Source organism: Lissotriton vulgaris, chromosome 10 (genome assembly GCF_964263255.1).
Source record: "Lissotriton vulgaris chromosome 10, aLisVul1.2, whole genome shotgun sequence".
Lineage (NCBI taxonomy): Eukaryota > Metazoa > Chordata > Amphibia > Caudata > Salamandridae > Lissotriton > Lissotriton vulgaris.
The window spans coordinates 1007089150-1007114515 of record NC_141698.1 but is presented as its reverse complement, the minus strand read 5'-3'; the positions used below and the strand labels follow the sequence as shown (position 1 = coordinate 1007114515).

At 44.7% G+C, this 25366-nt stretch overlaps 1 protein-coding gene across 1 annotated transcript in view; it reads left to right on the top strand.

Annotated features, from left to right (window-relative positions):
* Positions 1–2573: 2573 nt before the first annotated feature.
* Positions 2574–25366, top strand: part of LOC147689149 (acyl-CoA dehydrogenase family member 11-like) — a 379803-nt gene continuing 357010 nt past the window's right edge. The window contains exon 1 of the mRNA XM_086939873.1: positions 2574–2804. Coding sequence (XP_086795999.1) covers positions 2671–2804 — 134 coding nt within the window. The 5' untranslated portion in view covers positions 2574–2670. The remainder of the gene's footprint in view (positions 2805–25366) is intronic.

The following is a 25366-nucleotide window of genomic DNA, read 5'->3' as shown; positions in this document are numbered from 1 at the left end:
CTCTGGAGGGGAGCGCGTGTGGAGTGATGAAGTCCGTGATGTCTTCACTGAATTTTGCGCGGGGTCCTGGTGGTCTGTAGAGGAGGGTGCCTCTGAGTGTGGTCTTGGGGTCGATGTGGATCTGGAAGTGAAGGTGTTCAGAGTTGGTGAGGTTGGCGTCAGAGCTGGTTGAGATGCGGATTGATTTCTTATGGACGATAGCGATTCCTCCTCCTGTGTGGTCAGTGCGGTCCTTGCGTGTGATCTTATAGTCATCAGGGATAGCGATGGCGATGTCAGGGGCGGAGGAAGCGTTCATCCATGTTTCCGTTAGGAAGGCGACGTCTGGAGAGATCTTATGCCTTAGAAACCATATAAATGCTTTTACAGTATTATTTCATAATACTCATTTTACTGTACGCACTTTACTTTATGACAAGTATAGCAATTGTTCAGAAAAGGGGGTGGTGATGGACAGAGTATCTGAATTAAACAGAACACTCGTACCCAGTCAACAGATCAGGGCTTGATCCATCACCGTTTTTTAGCTCACTGCACCATCCCAGCTCAGAACCTGGCTACATGCAAATTAGTCTGTCCCTGGCCCAGTGCATCATGGGAACAGGGCAGACCAAACTACCAAGCCAATTCTTTTACTGGGAAGGAAACAAGCTTCCGGGGACGGTTTCTGGCATTGCAGCCGTCTTCGGCCCGGCTTGCTTGAATCCTGATGGTGCAATGAGCAAGGGACTCACATCTGAGCATACCCTTCCACGCTTGTGGTGGACAAAACGATTCAGAAAAGGGGGTGGTGATGGACAGAGTATCTGAATTAAACAGAACACTCGTACCCAGTCAACAGATCAGGGCTTGATCCATCACCGTTTTTAGCTCACTGCACCATCCCAGCTCAGAACCTGGCTACATGCAAATGAGTCTGTCCCTGGCCCAGTGCATCATGGGAACAGGGCAGACCAAACTACCAAGCCAATTCTTTCACTGGGAAGGAAACAAGCTTCCGGGGACCGGTTTCTGGCATTGCAGCCGTCTTCGGCCCGGCTTGCTTGAATCCTGATGGTGCAATGAGCAAGGGACTCACATCTGAGCATAACCTTCCACGCTTGTGGTGGACAAAACGATTCAGAAAAGGGGGTGGTGATGGACAGAGTATCTGAATTAAAAAAAACACTCGTACCCAGTCAACAGATCAGGGCTTGATCCATCACCGTTTTTTAGCTCACTGCACCATCCCAGCTCCCAGGTCTGCCCTGTTTCCATGATGCACTGGGCCAGGGACAAACTAATTTGCATGTAGCCAGGTTCTGAGCTGGGATGGTGCAGTGAGCTAAAAAACGGTGATGGATCAAGCCCTGATCTGTTGACTGGGTACGAGTGTTCTGTTTAATTCAGATACTCTGTCCATCACCACCCCCTTTTCTAAGTATAGCAATTGTGGCAATTCATTTCTCTTGCATGAGAAAGAAGACTGCTCAATAAATAATCCTTTTATTGAAAACGCCATTCTCTCTATTTCTCTGCACTTCTGGTGAAACGAAGAATGCACAATTGACTGAGTGAAATAGCCATCTATTGTTTCTGCGACTCTGGAGATATTCCTTATTTCAGGGGGAACAAAGTTGTCATGTTATATGGTTATCAGAAGCTAATCCCTTCTTGTCTATTCAGGAAAGTTTTCTTCTAATCAAAGGTGAGGGAGGTGGATTCTGGATCCATTCACTTTCCAAATAGCATGAGATAATCAAAGGGGAATGGATCACTTGTCCTGCTCAACCATTGGGTATACAGGAAACGAGGAGGTCCCAGTTGAAAAAAGGCCCTCATGTACGTGATGGGTATGGTGGTGTCTGAAGCGGTATATGTTGGTTCTCCGCTTATAAATCACGTCACTGCATAATCATTGGGTCTGATTTCGTTTTATGCAGCCTCCACCAGGAGGTTATTACCCAGGGTTGACACAGTAGTGAGCCAGTGATAAAAAAGGGGATTCGTTAAGAAGATCTCAACCTGAGTATTGTGAACTTTATTAGGACTCGGTTGTAGGTCTGGAACTCTTTAAGAGTGCTTCGACATGGACTGAGTTACGGGTATACTCGAGAAAGTTTCTAGTGACCTCTGAGCTAGCTGGCACACACAATTAAGTCTAACATATTCAATAGAGACCTAGTCGACCTAAGTCCTACGTCTAAACTATCGTTTATGTTATTCCAATGCGCAGAGCCTATTGGGAATATAGGAACTACACTACACCATATTAACTCCCTCGTCCTGCTTGCTCTTCCCGTCACACCACAAAAAAACATTAACAAAGCCAATAGATTTCGAATCTTTGCCAATGCTTGTTTAACTTTGTAAGTGCTGCATCAACAAAAACTTAACATGCAAAGTGCTGCAGGCTAAACACCGGGACCTCTAAGGTGTCACGCACTGCAGTGCAGAGTTTGTGCTATTTACCGAGAGGGTGGGTAAGCCACCTGCGTTGTTTTCTTAAGGGGGAGGGTCTACCTGTCTCCCAGTATTTAACGCGATGCTCCTGGCTGCCTCCTGAGGCTGCGTCACTAACTTGCAAAGGATGCTCGGCAGCTTGCACACCTGCTGACCGAGTGTAACCTGCCGTGTTTGGGAAGAAGAGCCGGGACTTCGCCGTGCAGGTGTGATCTGCTGCAGACCGCGATGGCCGAGGACCAGTGCGGAGCTGTGCGGGAGGAGCACCGGTTCAACCAGCGCGCGCTGGAGAGATACCTGGAGGACCGTCTTCCAGGCTTCCCAACAGACTCATCGCAAGCCCTGACTGTCGGGCAGTACAGGTAACATCCGCCTCCTGGGCTCTGGAGCCGCACAGGCGCTAGCTCACGTCAAATCCCGGGGTGGACAGATAACTTCTGTCCAGATGGCGGTGAACCCTCAACGTAGGTGACGTTCCAAGCATGTACCAGCATTCCTACCTGCTTGACACTCCAAAGTGGTCAATTTCTACACAGTGATATCGGTGTACAGAGGATGCGGGCAATGTTAGTTGTGCTCACGCTGATGGAGAAAAGTAACTTTATATTTTCAGAACTGTGCTTGTCTCTTGTCAGTGCTTTGAGACAATTGAGAATTTAGTTGGGGAGCAGGACTTACGTGAGGGGCTTAAGTGAGACAAAAAAAAGTGGCGAGGCCTCTGTCATTATAGGCGTGGTATAAATGCATAGACTACATTTCTGTGATTCCCATAGCGAGCCGTGTTGTGATTCTTCTCTGAGCTTTCTTTTTTTGCATCCAGATGTATAACACAACAGCTGACATACAACTAAAAACCAGCCAGAACTATTGTTTTTGTCAAGGGTTGTCTCTGTGCTCTTTGCAGAGAGTCCAAGGATTGTTTGACCATGTATTCTGAACATCTTTCTGATCCACAGATAGGCATAATGAGAACCTCGCACTGGTGTCTGCCTCCGCTCCAGAGCGCCCAGTCGAGGCCAGTTAAAAATACTTGGTAAATAACTAGTGTTCAAAGTATGCACCATGCAAGAGTAAAGAGCCACACAAAATAAAAGACAGTAACATTCTTATGTTTTTATAGAGAGGTGGCTTCGATCCTGGAGTGTACCTGTTCACGCGTTCCACCTGTCCCTCTTTAGCAAGACAATTTTGACCTATATTTGCCCAACGTGTATATGTATATATTTTACATTAAGCAGCCCTGCCAACTTTCTTGTTTATTGGATTATAAAACAGGACTACAAGCCTTGCAATTCACTTAAAAAAACTTGAACTAGAGTAGCACATCATGTATGGACTTTGGAAACTTGGCAGCTATACATAATGGATGTGTTCCTTAGCGCCGGGCAGAGGGGGTCCGCTCGCGGCCATCCTGACCTTTTGACATGTGGTCGCCGGTCATTCGCAGCGTTGGGCTGCTGTTTTCTTGACTCAGCACTAATATTCAGAAAGATGTTAAATAAACGGGCAAGCATTTTTTTACGAGTTAACAGAAGTGAAAGAAAGGATGTAACTAAGGTGTCCTGTACTACTTAACTTTAGGAACACCTTCATTTTTAAAGATATCTTGCTATAAAGATGTAAAAATATGATAATGACTATTCAAAATTCAAAAAGTTTATTCAATTACTACGCAGAAGCTTTTCACCTAGTTCATCAGATTATATCAGTGCATTGAGAAGTATGTGTCTTTTAAATTGATGGTTTGTAAACACAAATTTAGGAATAATCAAGCTTCCACCCAGCCTGGCAAGAATGCAAATAGTGAACTAAGAGGCAGTTCATTTGTTATGTGCATCTCTGTGTGGCCTGGGGTGCTATAATACATTAACAAATGTATAGCTACTTAACTCAAACAGAAGAGAAGGTTTTATACAGCGCACACCCTGAGGTCCTCTTATATGTGGTAATGAAGAAAAAGGAGGTAACATGAAATAAAACAATTGCGGAGGATCAAACCAATTTGGTCAGGTGGTGAAGCCAGGATTGAAACCAGATTATCTGGTTTCATAATGTGCAATTCAGCCTTGAGCTGTACATGCTTCGCTACCCCTAATAAGATTTTACACCACCCACACCCGACTGCCACTCTGCTGGCATCATTGTGGCCCTCAGTCACACTACAGACAAACATTTTTGGCCCCCTGGAAAATATTTGTGGGTCCCCATGCATTAGGGCAATCATAAGATAGTTGAATGGATTCATGCACCTGCCATAGAAATGTTTGTCACCTACAGACCGCAGACTGGTTTCTCACCAGGGGTGTTTACCCTTTCAATGTTGATTAAATAAAGGACGTGTGCAATTGTTTTTTCATCCCTTCAACACACTGGGCAATTGAAATTGCATTTACAACCTGCTGCAATTCTTGCTGTGTAGGTCCCGGGTAACCTACAGTGGCAGTTAGTGACCTAAACACAGTGGGGCCCTGTATACATTAAAATAAACATTTAAAAGTAAAAATAAAAGTTGTTTACTTTTTCCTGCAGCGCTTCCTCAATGCTCTCCAGTCTCTGGCTCCAGACTCCTCAGAGCGCGAGGTGACGTCACACAGCGAGCTACTTTATCCAATCCAGAGGTGGCTCTCTTTAAGCAGCATGAGTGAAATGTCTGGGTTAGATGGAACAGGCTGCCTCAGCTCTCCGAAAGGCTCTGGAGGCCTGGGCCTGCTCTCCAACCCAGAAGTCTTAGAATCAGCAGCAATGACACACAGCCCCGCCCCACACTCTGTTCCCAGAAAGCAAAACATAAAATGGTAATAAAATCATTTATTGCCATTTTATTTGTCACTCTTTCTGCGGAAGTGTTTGTGTGTGTGGGGGGGGGGCAACTTGATGTAAATGAAGATGGAGAGGTCATGAATCTGTGAGACTTTTCACTTTTTAGCTACTCTAAGGGAATACCCATGTCAAAAGGGTGAATGTCTATTTTTGTTTTAAATTACTGATCGATCGTTTACTTGAGATCGATTTTGGGACTTCACTTTATTAACGTGTCAAAACTTGGAGGAAAACTGGATTCATTAACTTGTTGCATTTTTCAAACAAGCGCCGAGCATTTTTTGAAAACCTGCACGAGCAGGACAACACGAGCTGCATTGTAAAGGAGAAGACTTACTTCACAACGTCCTTCTTTGCCGAACGGAGTTTTCATCACGTCACAAGAAGGAAGCCCCAGGCTGTGCCGAACGGAGTCTTCATCACGTCACAAGAAGGCGAACAAGCGCCAGGCGCCAGGCAACGTCAATCAAACAAGAGGAAGCGGAGATGACGCAATGACGCTACGCATTCAGACGCCATCTTTAGTTCATCACTCGTTACTAGGCAACCCCGGTAACACGCTTCTGGACAACGCTAGCGCTAACGTTGACTACGCTTTCCAAAGGATTACCGCGTTTTAAGTCAGCGTTACAGGTTCTCAACGCTCCGTGTTGCCTTGTGGTCACAGATCGAATAGCTTACTGCACAAGTTCAGTTGAAGAAAAAACGGTAAGCCTTTTACACAACGAGCAGCGCCTAGTGCAATTGACATTTTTTTTTTTTTAAAAAGAAAGAGGTACAAAGTTTACTTTTGTTATTTGAAGTGTACGATTAAGACATCGAGACATTGAGAGGAACAGTATAATTGATATTATTAAAAAGAGAGAGGTACCTAGTTCAAGGATTACTTTGGTTATTTTAAATGAAAAATTAAGACATTGTGAGGAGCATTCCAGTAGAATAACTGTTATTTTGAGGCTGTGTCCACATTTAAAATTACAGTGCACACAAGAGCAAGCACTGCTAATTAAAATAAGATGGAAAATCTAAATGTTATAGTACCTCCCATGTTTCTACAAACAACTGGGGATCCACCCATCGAGTGGGATGAATGGATAGACATTTTTGAGAATTACATAGAAGCACTTGATGGAAAGGATTTTAGTGCAACTAGAAAAAAAGCCTTGTTGTTAAGCGCTCTAGGCAAGGAAGGCCAACGTTCCTTTAAATATCTTCCAGTAGGATTAAATCAAGATGGGAGAGCAATAACCAATGTTTATTCTGAAGCAAAAGCTCGCATGAAGAAGCAGTATGCAAAGGAAGTGAATATTGTTATGGCCAGGCATAAATTCTACACTCAACCCCAGAGGAACGAAGAATCAGTAGACCAATTTGTAGCTAGGTTACGAGAACTGTCCATCAAATGTAGTTTCGGAGAGATAAGAGATGAAATGATACGTGACCAGCTGATAGTGCAATGTCGCAATAAAAAGATGCAAGAAAAACTGTGGGCAGCAAAAAATCCGACCCTACAAATGGCCATTGATATAGCGAAAGTAGTCGAAGAATCGAATGCATGTATGAGAGAGATGGAAAAGAGAGATAATGGAAAGGAAAATGTTCAAGGGAATGGTGTTTCTTGTGTTGAACAAGATGAAGTTGCCGCTGTGAATAGGAAAAGTGTAGATTTGAGCGAAAGAGGTCCGAAGAAATACAACAATGGGTTTCCAGGAAGTGACAGGAACAGATATCAAGGAAGGATGTGTAGTAGGTGTGGGAGCACTTTTCATAACTCAGATTTTAGGAGATGCTTTGCTATTGACAAGGTTTGTAGGAAGTGTGGGAGGAAGGGACATTTCTCCAAGATGTGCAGGGGAGGTAATGCAGATAAAGTAGCTGTTGTAGAAAACAGGGAAATAGTGAGAGACGTTGTTGGTGTTGAGGGTGCCAACAAAATTTTGTGCTTGGGTGAGGATGGTGTCAGTGAAGGTGAACCCGGTAGAAGGTTCAGGCCCAAAGCTCAATTCCTTATCGATGAGATCGAGACCCAGCTGATGGTCGATCCAGGATCATTGTGGACTATCATTCCAAAGGATATGTATTTAGAAAATTGGAAAAATGTGCAACTATTACCTAGTGATATTAGTCCCTGTGGTTACCAAGGTGAGAGTATAGATGTAATTGGGTTCATGGTATGTGTGATATCATTTAAGGATCGTTCCGTCAAAGGGAAGGTGTATGTGTCCAGATCAGGCCCAGCAATTTTGGGATGGGGGCAACAGTATGACCTTGGTATAATCATTAATCCCAGGGCAGCACAACAGGTGATGGTTGTTGATAGCATAACTACGGATTCAATTGTTGAAGGGATGCAGTGTTTGTTTGATGAGCACATTGGAGAGTTGAGAGGTTATGTGCATAAGATTGTATTGCGCGATGATGCCATGCCTATGCAACACAGGGTGAGGAAGGTTCCATTTATTGCACGTGAGGAAGTGAAGAAGATGTTGAAGGAAATGTTGGACCAGGGAGTGATAGAACAAATAGAAACATCACCCTGGATTTCTCCCGTAGTTATTACAACCAAATCTGATGGAAAATTTCGTTTCTGTGTGGACCTTCGCACCATGAACCAGAACATTGTAGTAGATAACTTCCCGTTACCAAACATCAACGAGTTGGTTCTGTCACTAAAAGGGGGGAAGTACTTCTCTAAGCTGGATCTTCGCAGCGCTTATCATCAGATTAAGTTACATCAAGACTCCAAGGCTTTGACAGCTTTTATAACAACCGAGGGGATTTATCAATTCACACGTATGCCTTTCGGACTTGCCTCTGCAGCCGGAGCGTTTCAAAGAATGATGGGGGCTGTACTGAAGGGTGTGAACAACGTGGTGTATTTCCAAGACGACGTTCTAATATTTGGTGAGACCGTAGAGGAACACAATCTGATCTTAAAAACTGTTTTAGAAAGGATGGAACAAGCTGGATTAACTCTTAAGAAAGAGAAATGCAAATTTGCGGTGGAAGAAGTTGAATACCTGGGTTATACCCTATCTGTCGATGGTGTGAAACCCAAGCGAGATTTATTAGACTCTATCAGGAATGCACCAGCTCCGAACGACAAAGATCAGTTGAGGTCGTTTCTCGGCCTCATTGAGTACTATGCAAAATTCGTAAGAGACTTTGCAGAGAAGACGGAAAAAATTAAGGTGTTGTTGAGGAAAGGATGCAAGTTGGTGTGGGGTGTGGAGCAAGAAGAATGTTTCAAAAAAATCAAAGATGAAATTTGTGATGCAGGCATCCTGACACCATTTGATACCAACCGTAGGTCAGTCTTGACTGTGGATGCCAGTGCTGTGGGTGTTGGTGCGGTTTTGGCTCAAGTACATGAGCATGGGATCAAGACTGTGGCTTTCGCTTCTAGGACGCTCACAACAGCTGAGAGGAATTACTCTATTATCGAGCGTGAAGCTTTAGCCGCAGCGTGGGGTTGCGAGTATTACAGGATGTATTTGTGGGGGTTCAAGTTCACGCTCTTGACAGACCACAAACCCTTGGTTAAAATTCTGTCACCTGGTGGGGCCGGCAAGGGTTCTGCGAGGTTAGCTAGACTCGCTGCTAGGATTCAAGAATATCTGTATACAGTTGAGTACATCCCAGGTTGGAGGATGATTATTAATTTTGTATCTTGGTAATACATTTATACAATTGTCTTTCTTTGGATAACTTCAGTGAGTTTCTTCCAGAATGGGCTTTCTTCTTCAATCTGAATTTCTCTTTCTTTTTTTTTTTAAAAGTACAGTCCACAATAAACAAAATTTTCGCGTGGTTCTTTTCTCACCAGTAGAGTTTCACTCCCTCTGTAGTTGTTTAGCTTCTCTGCTCATCGTCGCCATGTGATGTAAATGAAGATGGAGAGGTCATGAAAGGTTATAAGGCATTTATTATGCACTACAGAGAAAAGCTGGTGATCCCATCAGAAAGCAGGGAGCTAACTGACTGGGAAGAACACAGTGGATAATGACATCAAGGAAATGGAATGTCAAACTTAAAGTGATACAGCAACACATAAGTGAAGAGAATACAACACAACTCTCCTATGGAGGAATCACCACCCCCTTTTGTACCACTTTTGGCCGCCATAAGTGTGGCAGGGTATGCTCAGACGTGAGTCCCTTGCTCACTTTGCCACTGGATTCAAGCAAGCCGGGCTGAAGACGGCTGGAATGCCAGAAACTAGTCCTCGGAAGCTTGTTTCCGGTCCAGGGAAGACATGGCTTGGCAGTTTGGGCTGGACTGTTCCCATGAGGCACAGGGTCAGACTGATTTGCATATAGGCATGTCTGAACTGGGGTGGCAGAGTGGGCTAAAGAACGGTGATGGATTAAACCCAGATCTTTTGACTGGGTGTGAGTGTTTGATTGAATCAGATGCTCCGTCCATCACCACCCCCTTTTGTACCGCTTTTGGCCGCCATAAGTGTGGCAGGGTATGCTCAGACTTGAGTCCCTTGCTCACTTTGCCACTGGATTCAAGCAAGCCGGGCTGAAGACGTCTGGAATGCCAGAAACCGGTCCTCGGAAGCTTGTTTCGGGTCCAGGGAAGACATGGCTTGGCAGTTCGGGCTGGACTGTTCCCATGAGGCACAGGGTCAGACTGATTTGCATATAGCAAAGAAGTGTGGCTCACTGGTTAGAGGAGGCAGACCCTCATGCAGAGGTCAGACCCGGGACTAGGGTTCAATTCCCGACGCGGCAGGGTCTGGAGCTCAAAATGTCCACGGACTCGATAATTCTCGCCTCGGTGCCTACTCGAATCATGGGTTCACACTCTGCAACTCTGGGCAATAGCTTGCTTAATCTCCACTACGGCCCCCGCGATGGGATTCACCTTGGGGATGCCCAGTAGGGGTTATCTCGCAGGGAAAGCCAGGACGGGTTCCCAAAGCAAGCGCTAAGAGACCTGTTGGTGATTTGGCGCTATATAAATCGAAATGAACATAACATAACATAACATAGCCATGTCTGAACTGGGGTGGCAGAGTGGGCTAAAGAACGGTGATGGATTAAACCCAGATCTTTTGACTGGGTGTGAGTGTTTGATTGAGTCAGATGCTCCGTCCATCACCCCCCCCTTTTGTACCGTTTCATATTCTGATCAGCAGCGCATAACATGTTAAACAGAAGAGTTGTACTACAAAACACGTAGAACCGAGTCATGTTGAAGCTCTCCGTGTAGCTTCAGGTACCTCACGGTTGCTAGTTACTGATCGCTTTCTCTTGGGCTTCAGGTGGAGAACCAAACAAAAATCCATCACTCCAGGCAGAAGGGTGGCACTTGGGAAACTCTTTCGTAGACTTCTGTTTCCGGAAGTTTCCTTCAGCCTTGTTGACTTTGCCTCTTACATTAACCCTCGGCTAAAAATCAAGAAACTGTCTGACGTCATCTGATCGCTAGGCTCTCCGGCCAATGAAAAGGACCAGAAGTGTTGGACTAGCGTGCTCCTTTATCAGCAGTGAATTGATGGGAATGGAAACACACCTGATTCATACTGCAAAGCATACAGAAATCAAGTGAAGTTATTGGAAACGGAAGTATGCGTTTGCATGTGTGATAGTTACAATTCTTTATATTACGACAGAATACTTGGAAACATATTTTTTTCCCATTCATTTTAATTATGAGCGCGTGTTTTCCCAAAATCGAATTCCATTACTCAACAAATTAATGTTCTATTCGAAAACACTGTGCCAACCCTTTTTAAGTAGCAGGAGAAAGGATTTCAATGGTGTTGTGATGAACAGAGGTCGTTTCTCGCAGTTTCTGGGTGTATAGCTCAGGTAGCAGGTTAAATGTATTTTACACTGGTCGCTGCTTCGGTGAGACCGTCGATAGATCACTGCTTTTTTAACCCGTTCACTTCCCTCTAATACATTCGATTTATTCAGCATCAGATCTTATTTCTCTCACAAAAGCAAAGCTATCGGCCGTCAACGCTCATTCTCTTTTCTTGTTTATTAGGAGTCACACCTCTCCGTTTTATTTGTTTTGTGATTTGTAAGGTGAATATGCTATGCATTTTAGTTATTCGGCGAGAGAGGATTTGCATGCAGTCTGATGGTCACGAGTGTCATTTCACTATCTATGTTCGGTGCCACGTGAACTCCGGGACTGTATTTACTCTACCAGGTTCTCTTGCTAAGTACTAGAGTACTTTTTCAGATGTGTTTCAGTCCTGGCTCTGAACACAGCTTCTATTTTAATACTAGCAGAGACACGCAAACATATTGTATTATAATTGCCTTTATATAGTGCTTAACACCCCTGACGAGGCGTTGAAGCGCTTTGCGGTGAGTAGCACGCTACTCCAGACCCAATGTTAGTGGTTAATCCACTGGTTAGGGGGATTAGTCTAACGGTCTCGAAGAGACCTTTCATGCTTTTTATCCAGGGACCTTGTAGTGGATTAAACAGTAGTAAACAGCTGTGGGCATTAATGGAGGATATCTATTAATAATGACCTCTGCGGATCAATCACTTGGGTATCAGCAGGGGTGGTGCAGGCCCCGGTGCCTCTGCAGCGCCTGTGGCAGCACAGCCATAGGAGGGTGTACAGACTCAGCCATTGCTGTTCCAGTACTGAGGCCCTGAACGCCTCCATCACTGCTCCCCAGTACCTGCCAGCACCCCCTTTCACTGCAGTGCTGGGCACCCATGCGGCAGTGTAGTGTTTCAGGGAGGGAGTGCATTGGCAGCACTTTCTTTGTATGGAAACACGTTATTTCCAAAGTGAAAAAGTGTTGAGCTTGTGTGGTCTCTTATCTAAAGTAAAGTTTCATCACAACTACTTGTCTGATCGCTGTTGAGCAGAACATGATTTAGAAACTAAGATCTTATTCTGCGTGCAGCGGCCTGGCCTGTGCTGGAGACACAAGTTACACAACACCGAACAGTTCCACACTACACTACCTTGACTAAAGAATTGGTATAGGGCCCACCAGCAGGCTAATGGTGTTGAAGCGCAGCCCTTCGGTGGGGCCATTTCAGGTTGACTTGGCAGTGTCATCAACCTATGGTGTTTGTCACCTGTTGATGTTGTTTGTTGGTTGCTGTTGTGTTGGGTGAGTGCGGGGACAATCAGATGATTCCGACACCAGTGTGGGGTGTAATGGTATGGCCGGTGCTATGATATAATTACAGGAGGCAGTGATGCTGGTAACTGGGTCTCGCCGGCATAGCCCAATTGACAGATGAAGAATTGCAATTCCAAGGGATAACAGCCTTCACCTGTGGGCTGCTTCCTCTATTCCATAATCCAGGTTGCCTATTCAAAGTGGAATACTCTGCTAAAACAGTTTCCATTGATTTAAGGCTGAAAATGAATGATTATGAGTAAAATAAAGTGCGCTAAAATGCCGCAAAATTTCCATATTTGTGCCACTAAATTTCCATATTTGTGCCGCTAAATTTGCAAATCCATGCCGATATATCCTGGGGGGTCTGATTAAAGTATTGTTGCTGAAAATGCAATGCTTTAGATATACTGTACATATACTTTGTCTGGGCTTTTTAGTAGAATGTCAAGTAGATTACTTTACAGATGACTTTCTGCATACTGCATTTAGACATTTCTTGTAAACAGGTATGTAAAAGTGTTTTTGTTATTTATTTACAGTTTTAAAGGTTTCATAGATTTTCCGCCTCCACACTTAGAAACTTTACTTCATAGAAAAACAGTTAATGTTATCCTATAGAGGAAAATAGTGTTATCGGTTAACAGGTAAGTACTTTGTTGTGGGAGTTGGTATCATGGGGTTAGACTCACGGGTCCCCCAGGGTCAAGGATGCACTCTTGTTACACCCTCAGCAGCACTAGGGCGGCCGAGTGCAGAGTGCTGAGTCCCAATGTTATCCAATGGGGGATAGGGGGCCTCCGGTTGGTGGCTGTTGACGAGCAGGCCACAGGATTTTGTGGGAGCAAAGCTCCTGGACGTAAGCTCAGGGCAAATGGGAGTTTTAGCCAGCACAAAAGGTGCACCCTCAGCGGCACTGGGGTGGCCAGTGCTGTTTTGGCATCGGGAACCCTGTAGCTTTCAATGGGGAGACTCCAATTTGCAAACACACTGCAGGCTCTGGGACAAAGGTCTTCTGGGTGTGACTACCACTTGGAAAGGTAAGTTGGGATGCTGGGGGTTGGTTAGGCACCGTCGGTTGGGCCACCCAAGGCTGTGGAGCGTCGGGTGCAGGGGTGCCTTTTAGGGTCTGATCTTTTCGCTCCTGGTCGCTGTTGGGGGACCTTCCAGTTGAGGCTGCATGTGTTGGCTGGAGGCTTGAGGCAGTTCAGGGGTGTCAGGATCGCAAGGGAGACCTCCTCTTGGTGTTGGGCCACTCGAACCCAGGCCGTGAACATCGGGTGCAGAGTGGTGCAGACTCGCGGACCAGGAGTCTGTTGTTGAACAAATCCGGTGTTCACTGGAGACAGTCTTTTCAGTTTGTCGGCCCATACAAATCGGTTAACCTCCTGCTGCAGGGAACGCAATGTCACAGGAGGCAGTTCAGCAAGGAGAACCTGAAAGAGGTACAGAACCCTAGGGAGCATTGTCATCTTAATTGCTGCGATGCTTCCAAGCCAGTATAGTGAGTAGGGTCACTACCGGCGTAGGTTGGATTGGATCTGGTGAGTCAGGTAATTAAGGGCACCTGTTTCTGCCCCCGCCCCAATTGTGGGGGTGATATGGAGGATGAAGGCCCAGGTAGGGAATAGTCGGTGCCTTCTGAAGGGGCGGGCCCGTTGTAGGGCATTTAGTGTGTGCAGCCAAGAAGTCAAGTTGAGGGCCTGTGATTTGTGAATATTTGCCTTAAAGCCAGCAACCAGGCCAAAGGACTCCAGCTTATCCAGGAAGGCGGGGAGGGAGGTGGAAGGGTCCTCCAGGGTTTCTAGAATGTCATCTGTGTATAAGCTTATAGTGTGTTCTCCCCCAACTAGAATCCCTCAGATCTTGGGGTTGCTGCAGACTCTGTGTGCCATTGGCTCCATATAAAGAGTGCATAACAGGGCGACAGAGGGCACCACTTCCTGGTTCCTCTTCCAATAAGGAAGGGAGGAGATGAGCGTCTGACCCCCACTGTGTGTTGGGTATAGCTACTAAGAATCCACCTTATGAACCGGTCCCAGAGACTGAAATGCGCCAGGGTGGCCACAAGATATGGTCAATGGACACTGTCAAATTTTCTCAGCATCTAAGGCCAGGAGCATCCTTTCCAGGCCATATCTCTGAGCTTTATCAATGAGGTGGAGGATTCGCCTTGTGTTATCGCTACATTGCCGCTGTGGCACAAAGCCAGCTTGGACCAGGTCAATAAGACCTGGGATTAAGGGGTTAAGGCGGCAGTAGAACACTCATAAAGAGCTTTATATCAATATTCAAAAGGGAGATGGGCCTGTATGAGGCGCAGTCCGATTTGCCTTGCCTAGGCTTGGGGATTACTACGATAGACGCAATGAGCATGGAGGGGGGGAGTGAGGAAGAATCCTCTCGCCCATTAAACAATTTAGTGACCAAAGGTGCCAAGGTTTGGCAAAAGGCCTTATAATAGAAGACAGGAAAGCCATCCAGGTCTTGGTATTTGGACGGATTTTATCTGGCTATGCTGGAGAAAACCTCCTCGATTCAGACTGGGCAGTCTAATTCTGCCGCCCGACCCGTCGTCATGGCGGAGGTACCGGCCTCTTTGTGACATGCTGTCCGTGTCAGGCAGGAGTTCCTGTGCAGCACAGAGGTTCCAGTAAAAATCACAGAAAGTCTCCAATATGTGTGCGTCGCCCCTCCACTCCTGTCCCTCAGCATCAACCACCACTTGGACTCCTGACTCTTGAAGTTGAATGCGCAACCAGTTAGCTTAAAGATGGCAGCTTCTATCGCCACCAACATAATACAGGTGACTCAGCCGAAGTGCAGCGTATTCTGCTTTGTCTAGGGCTATGTCTACTAACTGGGCTCGAGCTGCCTCCAAACTCTGGGAGCGCCAGTACTCTTATGAATACGTTCTAATGCTAGGACTAAATGGGTTGCTCCATCTTTTCCCGGTGAAGCTTATTGTTGGCGGCCGCGATACCTGTGAATTCCCCCATATGACTGCTTTTAGGGCATCCCATAGAATAGAGATTGTAGCATCCGGGGTATCATTAAGAGAGTCAGATTCCTGTCTCGGCTGCAGAAGCTGTGGGCTGGCAGCCAGCACACAAATGGCTGGGGCAGCCAGGAGGGCAACCTTTAAAGTAGCCTCCTGGGTGCATGCCACATCATCCTCGACATGAAAGTCATGTGAGGGGCATGATGAGTCATGTTGTTGGATACTAAACATGACATATTTTGGCAGTACCACAATGGAGATGCCACCCTTGGTTTTGCCAAGGTGCCAGCCCATGTTATCCATTGCACCGCCTATCACTTATAGTAGACTTTAATGGTAAAGGCCACTTTGGGTACACAAGCTTGCACTTACATGTGCACACAATTAATATAATGGGCACCCTGCCTCCTGGGCTCAGGAGGCCTTCCTTAGGGGTAATCGGCATACATAAAAAATCATGCTTTGACTTTGCCAAACATGGTAAAGACAAAGAAGACTTTGCACAGTTTGCAATGCTCCTGCAATCTACAATTAATCCCACCACTGGGTTTGGACTCTCAGCAGTAAGGCCAAGCCTCTCAAAACAACAAAACTCAACAACTGCCAGTACTTCTACATCATTTGTACTCTCATTTGTAGGCGAACATATTGAAGATCCAACAACATGTACCTTAGACTTATTTTTCTGTCTAGAATTAATCTTTTTCTTTTTCTTTTATTTTTCACATACCAAAATTTGACATTTTGCCACAAATACCATCTAAATATTAGCATTGTACTTCATAACACAATCTTATTTTATACAAAATCTTATTTTTTTACAAAATTATGACATTCTGCATTACCATCCTCACTTCATACTCTCTTTTTCTTTCATTCAACATTCAACACACATACACACCCTATAAATTACAATTTTCTAAACAAAAACTTTTTAGTTGTTATTTGAAACACCAGCCATTGTACATGATATAACAACCGAAATAATGAAGATTCCCTTGGGGAAAACCTAAGCACAGATTGTAATACCAACCTTACAATGTCACAAGTACATACAACAGAAACAAGAAAATACTTAAAAGTGCATTTATTACGACAAACTTAAAAACACAGTGAAGGGTATAGCTAATCTAGATCCCTACTTCTAAAACACAATTAAAAAAATACTTTCACAGAGAATACATACAATTGTGACCTGCACAATTTAAAAGACAGAACAAGTACAACATAAATTTGTTGAATACAAATTGTATATTCTAGCTCCGCTGTAAAGACACCAGTATCGTATTACTATTACATCAGCAGATCAATTCTGGTGTTGGAGGCTCGAATTATACCCTGGAGTGCGTTGAAGCGTTTCGGTGGGTTCACTTATTCATTACCACCTTTATCAAGACCATGTATTTGCTGTCACAGGCAAGGGTTACTTGTCATTGCCCTGTTTATATTCATGAAGAGTGCTGTATTTCCCATAGGTCATAAATAGTCCGATAGAGTTAAAAGGGCAGCTTATTTACTGGTCGGTCTCTGGGCCTTACAGTTCATGAATGTTATCCTTTCGGTAACTGTATCTGTGAGTACTGAAGTCTGGCTGTGCGTCAATCTCGCGTGGCTCCTCCTTCCGAGGTTCTTTATGGAGCCACAAAAGGCTATTACTGAAATATGGTGTTAACCTCCACTGTACAGTGTTTCTTAGATGGCCCGTTTTAAAGAGTACCGAGTAGGTGCCGCGTCGATCCGCTGTCTGTGGGGTTCTGTGTCGACACACAGGGGCATCAGTTGGTATCTGGGAAAGGAAACCCACTATGTCATTTAGGTATGGTGAAAAAAGCGTTGGGGCTAGGGTGCAGTCCTGATGGACTCCGTTGTTCACTGGAAATTGCGTGTTTCGCTGGACCAATCACTACTATCCATCCACTCCTCCCATTTAATGACCCGTTTAGGGACTTCTTTTTTCTTTAAGAGCCTACCTCAGGAGCAGTCGTGCTGGCCTTCCCTCAGAGCACCACGCCGTTTCTGTACACAAGCCTGTAAATCATGTTTTTATCTTGTTGCTCATCCTGTCCCCCAATCACCCTCCTCCCGCTGTTGCTACCTCCTTTCCATTTCCTTGTCTTTACCTCAAGTAAAATGGGCGGTCTAAGCACTTCAACCTATAAAGGAGGTCAAAGCACCTCAAACTATAAGGGAGGACTAGGCACTTCAAAAGTATCAGGTGTCCTAAGCGGCACAACTTATCAAGATGTCCAAAGCGGCACACATCATCTAAGTGCTCCTTATGGTGCACAAAATATTGAAATGCAGGAACAAGGGATACAGAGGACAGACCTAATTGGTGAATACATCCTTGACCTGGATCAGGATGACTTAGACTCCCTATCAGAAGAAGAACCCCCTTCATCCTCCACAGAAATTATAACCAATCCTCTAGGTGAGGACATGTTCTCACATTACAACATCAGACACCCAAGGAGCGTAGAATGGTGGCCCCAAGCCCACTTGGCCAAATTAATAAAGAGGTGGATTATAAATCCCCAAGGAGAGAAACACGCAATGTCCTTAGAGCGGAATGCTCTAGAATGGTCAACCAAGAGAAGGTGTGCTTAACACCTAACCTTGACCCAGAATTGATCAAATTCTTATTCAAAGTTGTAGGAGACCCCAGAAAAGGCATGGAAAGGTTCCTCAAGGCCTGCCAGGATTGCCGCGATATACTAGGCCCCCTAACAGGAATATTTGACATGGCGGAAGAGAGCCACGTCAACGGAACACCATTAGACACAGAACTACTCAGAGGATGGAGCCAGAGAGCCCTGATCCTGCTAGGGAATGCAAATGAAGGCATAAATGCAGAGCGACAGACAGTTGTCCTTACTAAGATCAACATAAAATTGGGCAAAATGGCCAACAAAGAACCTTCAGCAAACTCCAAAGACCTCCTTTTCGAGGAAGACATGATCAAAACCGTAGGCAAATATGTTGCAACTTTTACAGCCCTCGACAAGGCACAGAATAGCACGAGACAAGTCTTCAAATCTAGTGGTTTTGGACAGGCCGGGATAAGGTGCCTTTCTACTGGCCGAGCCAACCAAAGGCCCTACTACAGACAGAGAAGATTCCATAGTGCTTACCAAGCGAATAACCCCCAACCCCCCGACATTCTACCACCAGGAAGGAAGATAATCCCACGCCAGAGTATTCAGATTGCGCGGACAAAGCTCCCAGAATTTTCAGAGTGAGTACCAACATCCCTCATTCTTCTTTTTCCCTGAAATTTTCAGAATCACCAGTACAAACTTCACCCCGAGAAACCTAATACTGACCACAGAACAACAGAAAATAGTGGAGAAAGAGGTAATCTCTATGCTAGACAAGGGAGCAATTATATAGGTACAATGGGAACTTATGAAATCTTTAAGTACACTCTTTCTTGTAGAGAAAAAAGCAAAGGGATGGAGACCAGTTATAAATCTCAGAAAATTGAAAAAGTCCCTCATCTACAGACATTTTAAAATGGAGGGAATCCACCTTTTGAGGGATATGCTACAAGGGTAAGATTGTCTAATAAAGTTGGACTTGAAAGTCACCTACCTCACAATCCCCATGGCAACAGAATACCAACCCTACCTGCAATTCGCATGGAACCACCGCCTATTTCAGTTTCAGGCTCTCCCCTTCTGCTTATCTTCTGCTCCCTGGTGCTTCACCAAGGTAATGAGAGGTGTAGCATACTAGCATCCTTCTTGAGAGAAAGAGGGATACAATTGATTGCCTATCTCAACGATATTCTCATTATGTCCCAACACCGCTCTCAGATTCTACAGAATCTGAATATAGTAGTAAATCTCCTAGAGGGTCTAGGGTTCATAATAAACAAGGAAAAATCTATCCTGACTCCCTATAGATCACTGGAATTCTTGGGATTCACTGTAGACACAAGGTCCCTCCTCTTACTGCCCAAAAAGAAGATAACCAACATACAGAAAGAAATAAGATGTGTACTAAAACAAGACCTTTTAACCCTAAAGGAACTGGCCAGACTCCTTGGTCTCCTTTCTTCCTCTATCCAAGATACTTTCCTGGGACCATTACATTACTCCGCCCTTCAAAGGATCAAAGCGAAAGCCCTAGGAGCTGGACTATGGTATGGAGACCAAGTTACCCTAGATCACGAAGTCAGATCAGAACGGAACTGGTGGTTAGAGAATCTAGATGCCTGGAATAGGAATTCATCCTAGAATTGGATGCACGCCGTCACAGCTGGGGAGCTTGTTTGCAAAACCATAGCACAGGAGGTGTATGGTCCTAACCAGGGAGCTCACCCCACATAAACGTTCATGAATTGACAGCCGGCCTATACGCACTGAGCTTTAAATAATCCCTTTAGGGCAGATCAGTAATACTAATAATTGACACTAGCTCAGCTGTGGCATACATAAATCGCTTAGGGGTACTAAATCCTCAGACCTATTGAATCTAGCCAAAAGACTCTGGAAGTTCTGTCTAGAACACAAGATAGTCCTGAAGGCAGAATACTTATCAGGAAAAACCAACATCACTGCAGATTGGAACTCGAGATTTGTTTTAGACCACAGCAACTGGACTCAACAAGAAAGCCTACAGAGCTCTCCATCAGCTCTGGGACCCTCTGGAGATAGATCTGTTCGCAAACAGACTGACATTCCAACTGAAAAACGATTTCAGCTGGATGCCAGACCCGGGTGCTCAAGCATTCAATGCTTTCCTTCAACCCTGGAAAGCAAGTTGAGCCTACTCCTTTCCCCCCTTTGCAATGATCCAGAGAGTCTTCCAGAAAGTGAGACAGGACCAATGCTCCTTAGTACTGGTAACACCATTCTGGCCTTCCGAGGCGTGGTTCCCGACAACCTTCTAATTAGCCTGCAACATTCTCTTACTAATACCAGCGGAGGAAGGCTTTTTAAGGTACATAGACGGAAGAGAACAGCCCCTAGTCTAGACAGGGACTTTGAACCTTCTTGCCTTGAAGGTGTTAGAAGATCCAACGAAATCACAGGCCTTTCGAGAGGAACTGTACTACTCCTCTGAGAGTCATGGGCTCCTGGCACCCACTACAAATACAACAGTATCTGTTTATGTTTATGTTTATATTTATGGGATTTGTAAAGCGCGTGACTACCCTTGGGCATCTCAGTGCTGTTTGGAGCAGATAGCGGGAGTGGATACTAGTCTTGTGGAAAGAGCCAGGTCTTAAGTTTTTTCCTGAACTGTGCTTCGTCTTGGGTGGATCGGATGTCTGAATCTAAACTATTCCAGAGCGTAGGTATCAGATGGGAAAAGGACCTTCCACCCCAACTGGCTCTTTTTATTAGGGTGTCCTCCATGAGAAATTTTGAGCTTGACCTAAGCTGTCTTTGGGGTGTCTAATGGGTGACCAGGTTTTGAATGAGTGCCGGGCCCCTTTCGTGCATGGCGCGATGAGCCAGATTGAGAGATGTAAATTCGATTCTGGTTTGAACCAGGAGTCAATGCAGTTCCTTCAGTCTTGATTTAACTGATTGACGTCTGGGTATGTTCAGTAGCAGTCGTGCTGCTCGTTTTGAACAATTTGAAGACGGTTTGTTACATATTTGGGAGAGCCCAAGAAGAGGGAGTTCCCGTAGTCCAGCCTCGAGATTACGAGGGCCTGAACCACTGTTCCCCTTGCATCTTTCGGGAGTAGGGATATAATCTTCCTAATCAGGCGTAGTATCCCAAAGCAGGTCCCAGATAGCTTTTTTGCCTGTGTCTCCATTGTAAGGATTTGATCTAGCCACATGCCAAGGTTTTTTATGGCAGGTTTAGGGGATGGCGGTGGTCCTCAACTGGTTGGCCACGGAATTTTAGCACAGGGATTGAAATTGTTTCCCAGAATCATCAGTTCCGTTTTGTCACCATTCAACTTAAGTTTACAGTCCGCCATCCAGGATCCCATTTTTCTCAAGGCAGAGGACAAGCTGCCGATGATCTGAGTTAAGGGCGTCTGAGATTGAGAAGTCTAGTTGCGTGTCATCTGCGTATGACACGATTGAGATGCCGAATTCTTGAATGATGTGGGCTAAGGGGCTGAGGTAAATATTAAAAAGAGTTGGGCTCAGGGATGAACCCTGAGGCACTCCCCAGGAGGATGGGAGGGCATCTGACTTGAACCTGCCCTCCACGCATTGGAAGGACCTGTTACTCAGAAAAGAGGCAACCCAGAGCCTGACTTGATTTTCCTTAGTAGGGTCGATATCTGATCAGGCTTTGTGTCAGGGATGGTCATGAGAACTGGTGTGCCCAACGGTACTTCGGTCTGCAATTCGTTTTGTAAGGTAGGGGTGTTTCCTAAGATCCCTGAGGGCTTGGGTTGGAAGGAATTATAGATAGTTTCAATTTTATTTTTAAAGAAGGTGGCCAACCCATTGCACCTATCTTTAGAGTGTTCTGGGCTATTTAGCCCTTGGTCTGTGGAGTGAGTGATTTTACAATCTTAAAAAGCTCCCTTAGCAAATTGGAGGATTTGTCAATTTTTACTTCATAGAAGACCGCCTGCGCTTTCCTGACGCTTGTTTGGAGAACATGGGTACACCGATGCCTGGATAGGACCCTGGATTCCATTAAGGCTCCTATTGTACACGTAGTCAACTTTTTAGTAGAACAATTTGAGAGGAGTTTTAGTGACAGATCAATTAATTGCTACAGAGCAGCTATTTCAGCAGGCCACACATTAATAAATGGTAAAACCATAGGTAAAAATGTCATAGTATGCAGAATTCTCAAAAGTATCCAGCTAAGGAAACCCCCCTAAACAAGACCCTATGGGATGTTAAACTAATGCTGGACTCATCCACAAGTTGGCCTGATAACAGATATCTAGATAAGAAAAGACTAACCTCAAAACTAGCCTCTCTCCTCTGCCTAATTTCCTGCTGTAGAGTATCCGATGTTAAAGCAATAGACATAAGTAATAGAGTTTATGATGTTTTTGGTGTCAAATTCAAAATTATCAGAAGAACTAAAACTATGTCGGATACAATTTTCTACCCAAAGTTTGACGCATGCAGAAAACTTCTTGTGGTAGATTGCATGAAAGAGTATGATTCTAGAATGAGTGAACATTGTGCCAATGGTGTCAATCAATTATCTCTTTTGTAAAATCTTTTAAACCCATAATGTCAGCCACAATAGCAAGATGGTTTATTTGTCCAATGCAACAAGCTTTTGTTGACCTCAAGAACTTTCAGCCATCCTCAGTAAGAGAAGCTATGGCTAGTAAAGCCGTCTTGAAAGGTGGTAGATGAATTCCTTAAAGCAGCTGACTGGTCTAATTCGAACACTTTTGCCAAACACTATTGTAGGCGAATTGAACATGTGTCAGATGTGGTGTTACAAAACTACCCACATGCATAATGGTAGCCTCCGGTCTTATAATGAAATTACGCTTCTCCTAATAACATGACGAGAGAATCTTTATTTCATTAAAGACACAGAGGCTAACCTTATCCCACCCTTCCCAGCCCATGGGTTGATAAATGAATTACTGAACAAATGAGATGCACTGTTTATATTACAACCTTTATTCAATGGATTGTTTGGAATAGAACTTTTATTCATCTAATAATTGTTATTCCGTTTCCTACAGCATGTATTTTCCTGTTACGCTCTATCACATTTACATGACACCAGGGAATATACACTCTCTCTCTTATTTCATATACTTCAACATAACTGGTTCTTTTTACAATACTGCTCAGACCAGAAGGCAAATTCGGGGTGTCTGTTCACCATACACCAAGATGAACTTGAAAGCCATTTTTGGCGACCAATGGTGGCTACCCACCAGCAGCGCTCGGGTTCAGTGGTCACCAATGCTCTTCACCAGCATTTGCGCAGTGTCCAACTGATCTCCTCATTCTGAGGCACCATCACAGTTAGCCTGCTACCCCCAAACGATTGCGTGTTTGAAGAAAGATTTCAGACCAGTTTGATTTTGGAGCTCCGAATTTAGACTCTGCATACTGATTTGGTTTTTAGGCTACAAGAGCCCCGTGCATTTCTACTGCATGGCTATAGTTTTATTTACATTTTCTGCCTGAGTCTCACCTGAACTGAGACCTTGGAGATTTAAATTCCAAACTCTCCATGTGTGTTTCTGTGGCGGTGATTCAACAGAGGTTTGCTTCCAAATGGAAGCTGGCATTTATGGTACACTTTCCAATTGCCAGTTACATATATAACGTTTGAACATTATTGGTATTATTCACATTTTTGGATAAATGTTTCCTTTTGATAGCCAGTAGGTATGTTAGTTTTTTTTTTTATTTAATTGCATATTTGTGAATAAAACTAACTCTATTAAGGAATATAAGGAAACATATGGGTTTTCATATGGGAGACAATTATAGGTCCTGGGAGAAAAGGGGGAGAAAAAACAAAGCTATGTACAGAAAGCAAATAAGACTAAAGAAACTTTTCACTTCATCTGAAGTAATAAAGGCAGGTAAACAAGAGTAAGATAAGCCAAAAAGGAGAGAACAAGTTGAGATCCCAGGTAACCAAAGGAGTATGTGAAGAGAGGCTTCCTATACTCCTATCGGTTTGATTAGAAGGTGATTTTTAGTTGGTGTTTGAAGAGGTTTGGGTAGCATGATTTAATTTGGTTGGCCAGATTTCAGGATCATTACCATAGAACACACAGAAGACATTGGAGCTTTTTCATAACTGTAGGGGTTTTGAAGGACCGGGTTTTAGAACCCAGCGGCGTCAGGGAGAACGCCCGATGCCTTCGAGTTCCCCTGTCTTGGCAAACAGAGACACAGGATACTTCTTGATGACGTCAAAGACCAAAGTTTATTGCTGCAACCAGGAACAGAGATCTACGAAGCACACACGGGTGGTTCGCTAGAGACAGCACAAATTCAATGAGCGGAGCATGGTCTTTTATGCCAAAAATCAAGCCTCAGGCAACATTCCAAATTAGCATTGAGTTCAGACAAACTGACCAATGACAGTGTCACAGTTCAAAAGTAGCGTATGACGACAATCCCACTTTCCGTTGTCCAGCCCACCAGAAATGACCAAGCAAATTCCAGATTTCCTGTTCGATCAGGCCGGACAAACCCATCATAAAACCCTCAACCCAACTCAGTGATTATGTCGTAAAGGAAGGAACAGAAACAGATTGGAAGTGAGATAGAAAGGTGAGAGCAGTGTACCATAAACTCGGGCCTGCCCTACTCTTTGATCTTTATCGGACCAGCTGCTTTACAAGGAACTGGCTCAGCGAGGTCGGCCTCGGGCAAGGAGTCAGTTCGGCAAGGTCAATCAGAAGTCAGCTAAGGCATACGTGTCCCAAGGACTCGTTCGGCCACAGTCTTCGACCTATGTGAGGGCAACCATACAAAATGGCTGCCATACACAAAATGAAACCCGAAAGTTCGAACTAAATCCTTAAATACAGAGTGTTCCCATTGATCGATTCATGCGAAAACACTCAGACACACTACACTCGTCATTTGCGGCCTGCTGACACCAAAATCGTCTATTTCCGACGACCTTTATTGAACGGGTTCGGAATCATCGAACCTCACTCACGAACCACGGAACTACAGACCCTCCTTTTGCCCTTACATAGGCAACAGACCCAAACCCATATCAATCTGAATCCGGATCTATATTCATCAGATCATCGATATGTTGCTGTAGCATCATCCTATTACTTAGTACCTCTCTCTGGACAGGTCTCCTTGCACACAAAGTAGCACAGAGGCCACAAATAGCAGGAGCACACTGTACACAGAGACAGAACAGGAAAAGGATAGCTAAGACCATCCCAATGACCATCAAAATCTTCCAACCCCAAGTGGATATCAATCCCCGTAACCATCCCATCAACGACCAATCTCCTTTGTCCAAATGGACAGAATCGGAGATCTTATGTAGCTTGGAAATGGCCTGGAAAACTGACGGAGCGTTGTCTGGAATGAAA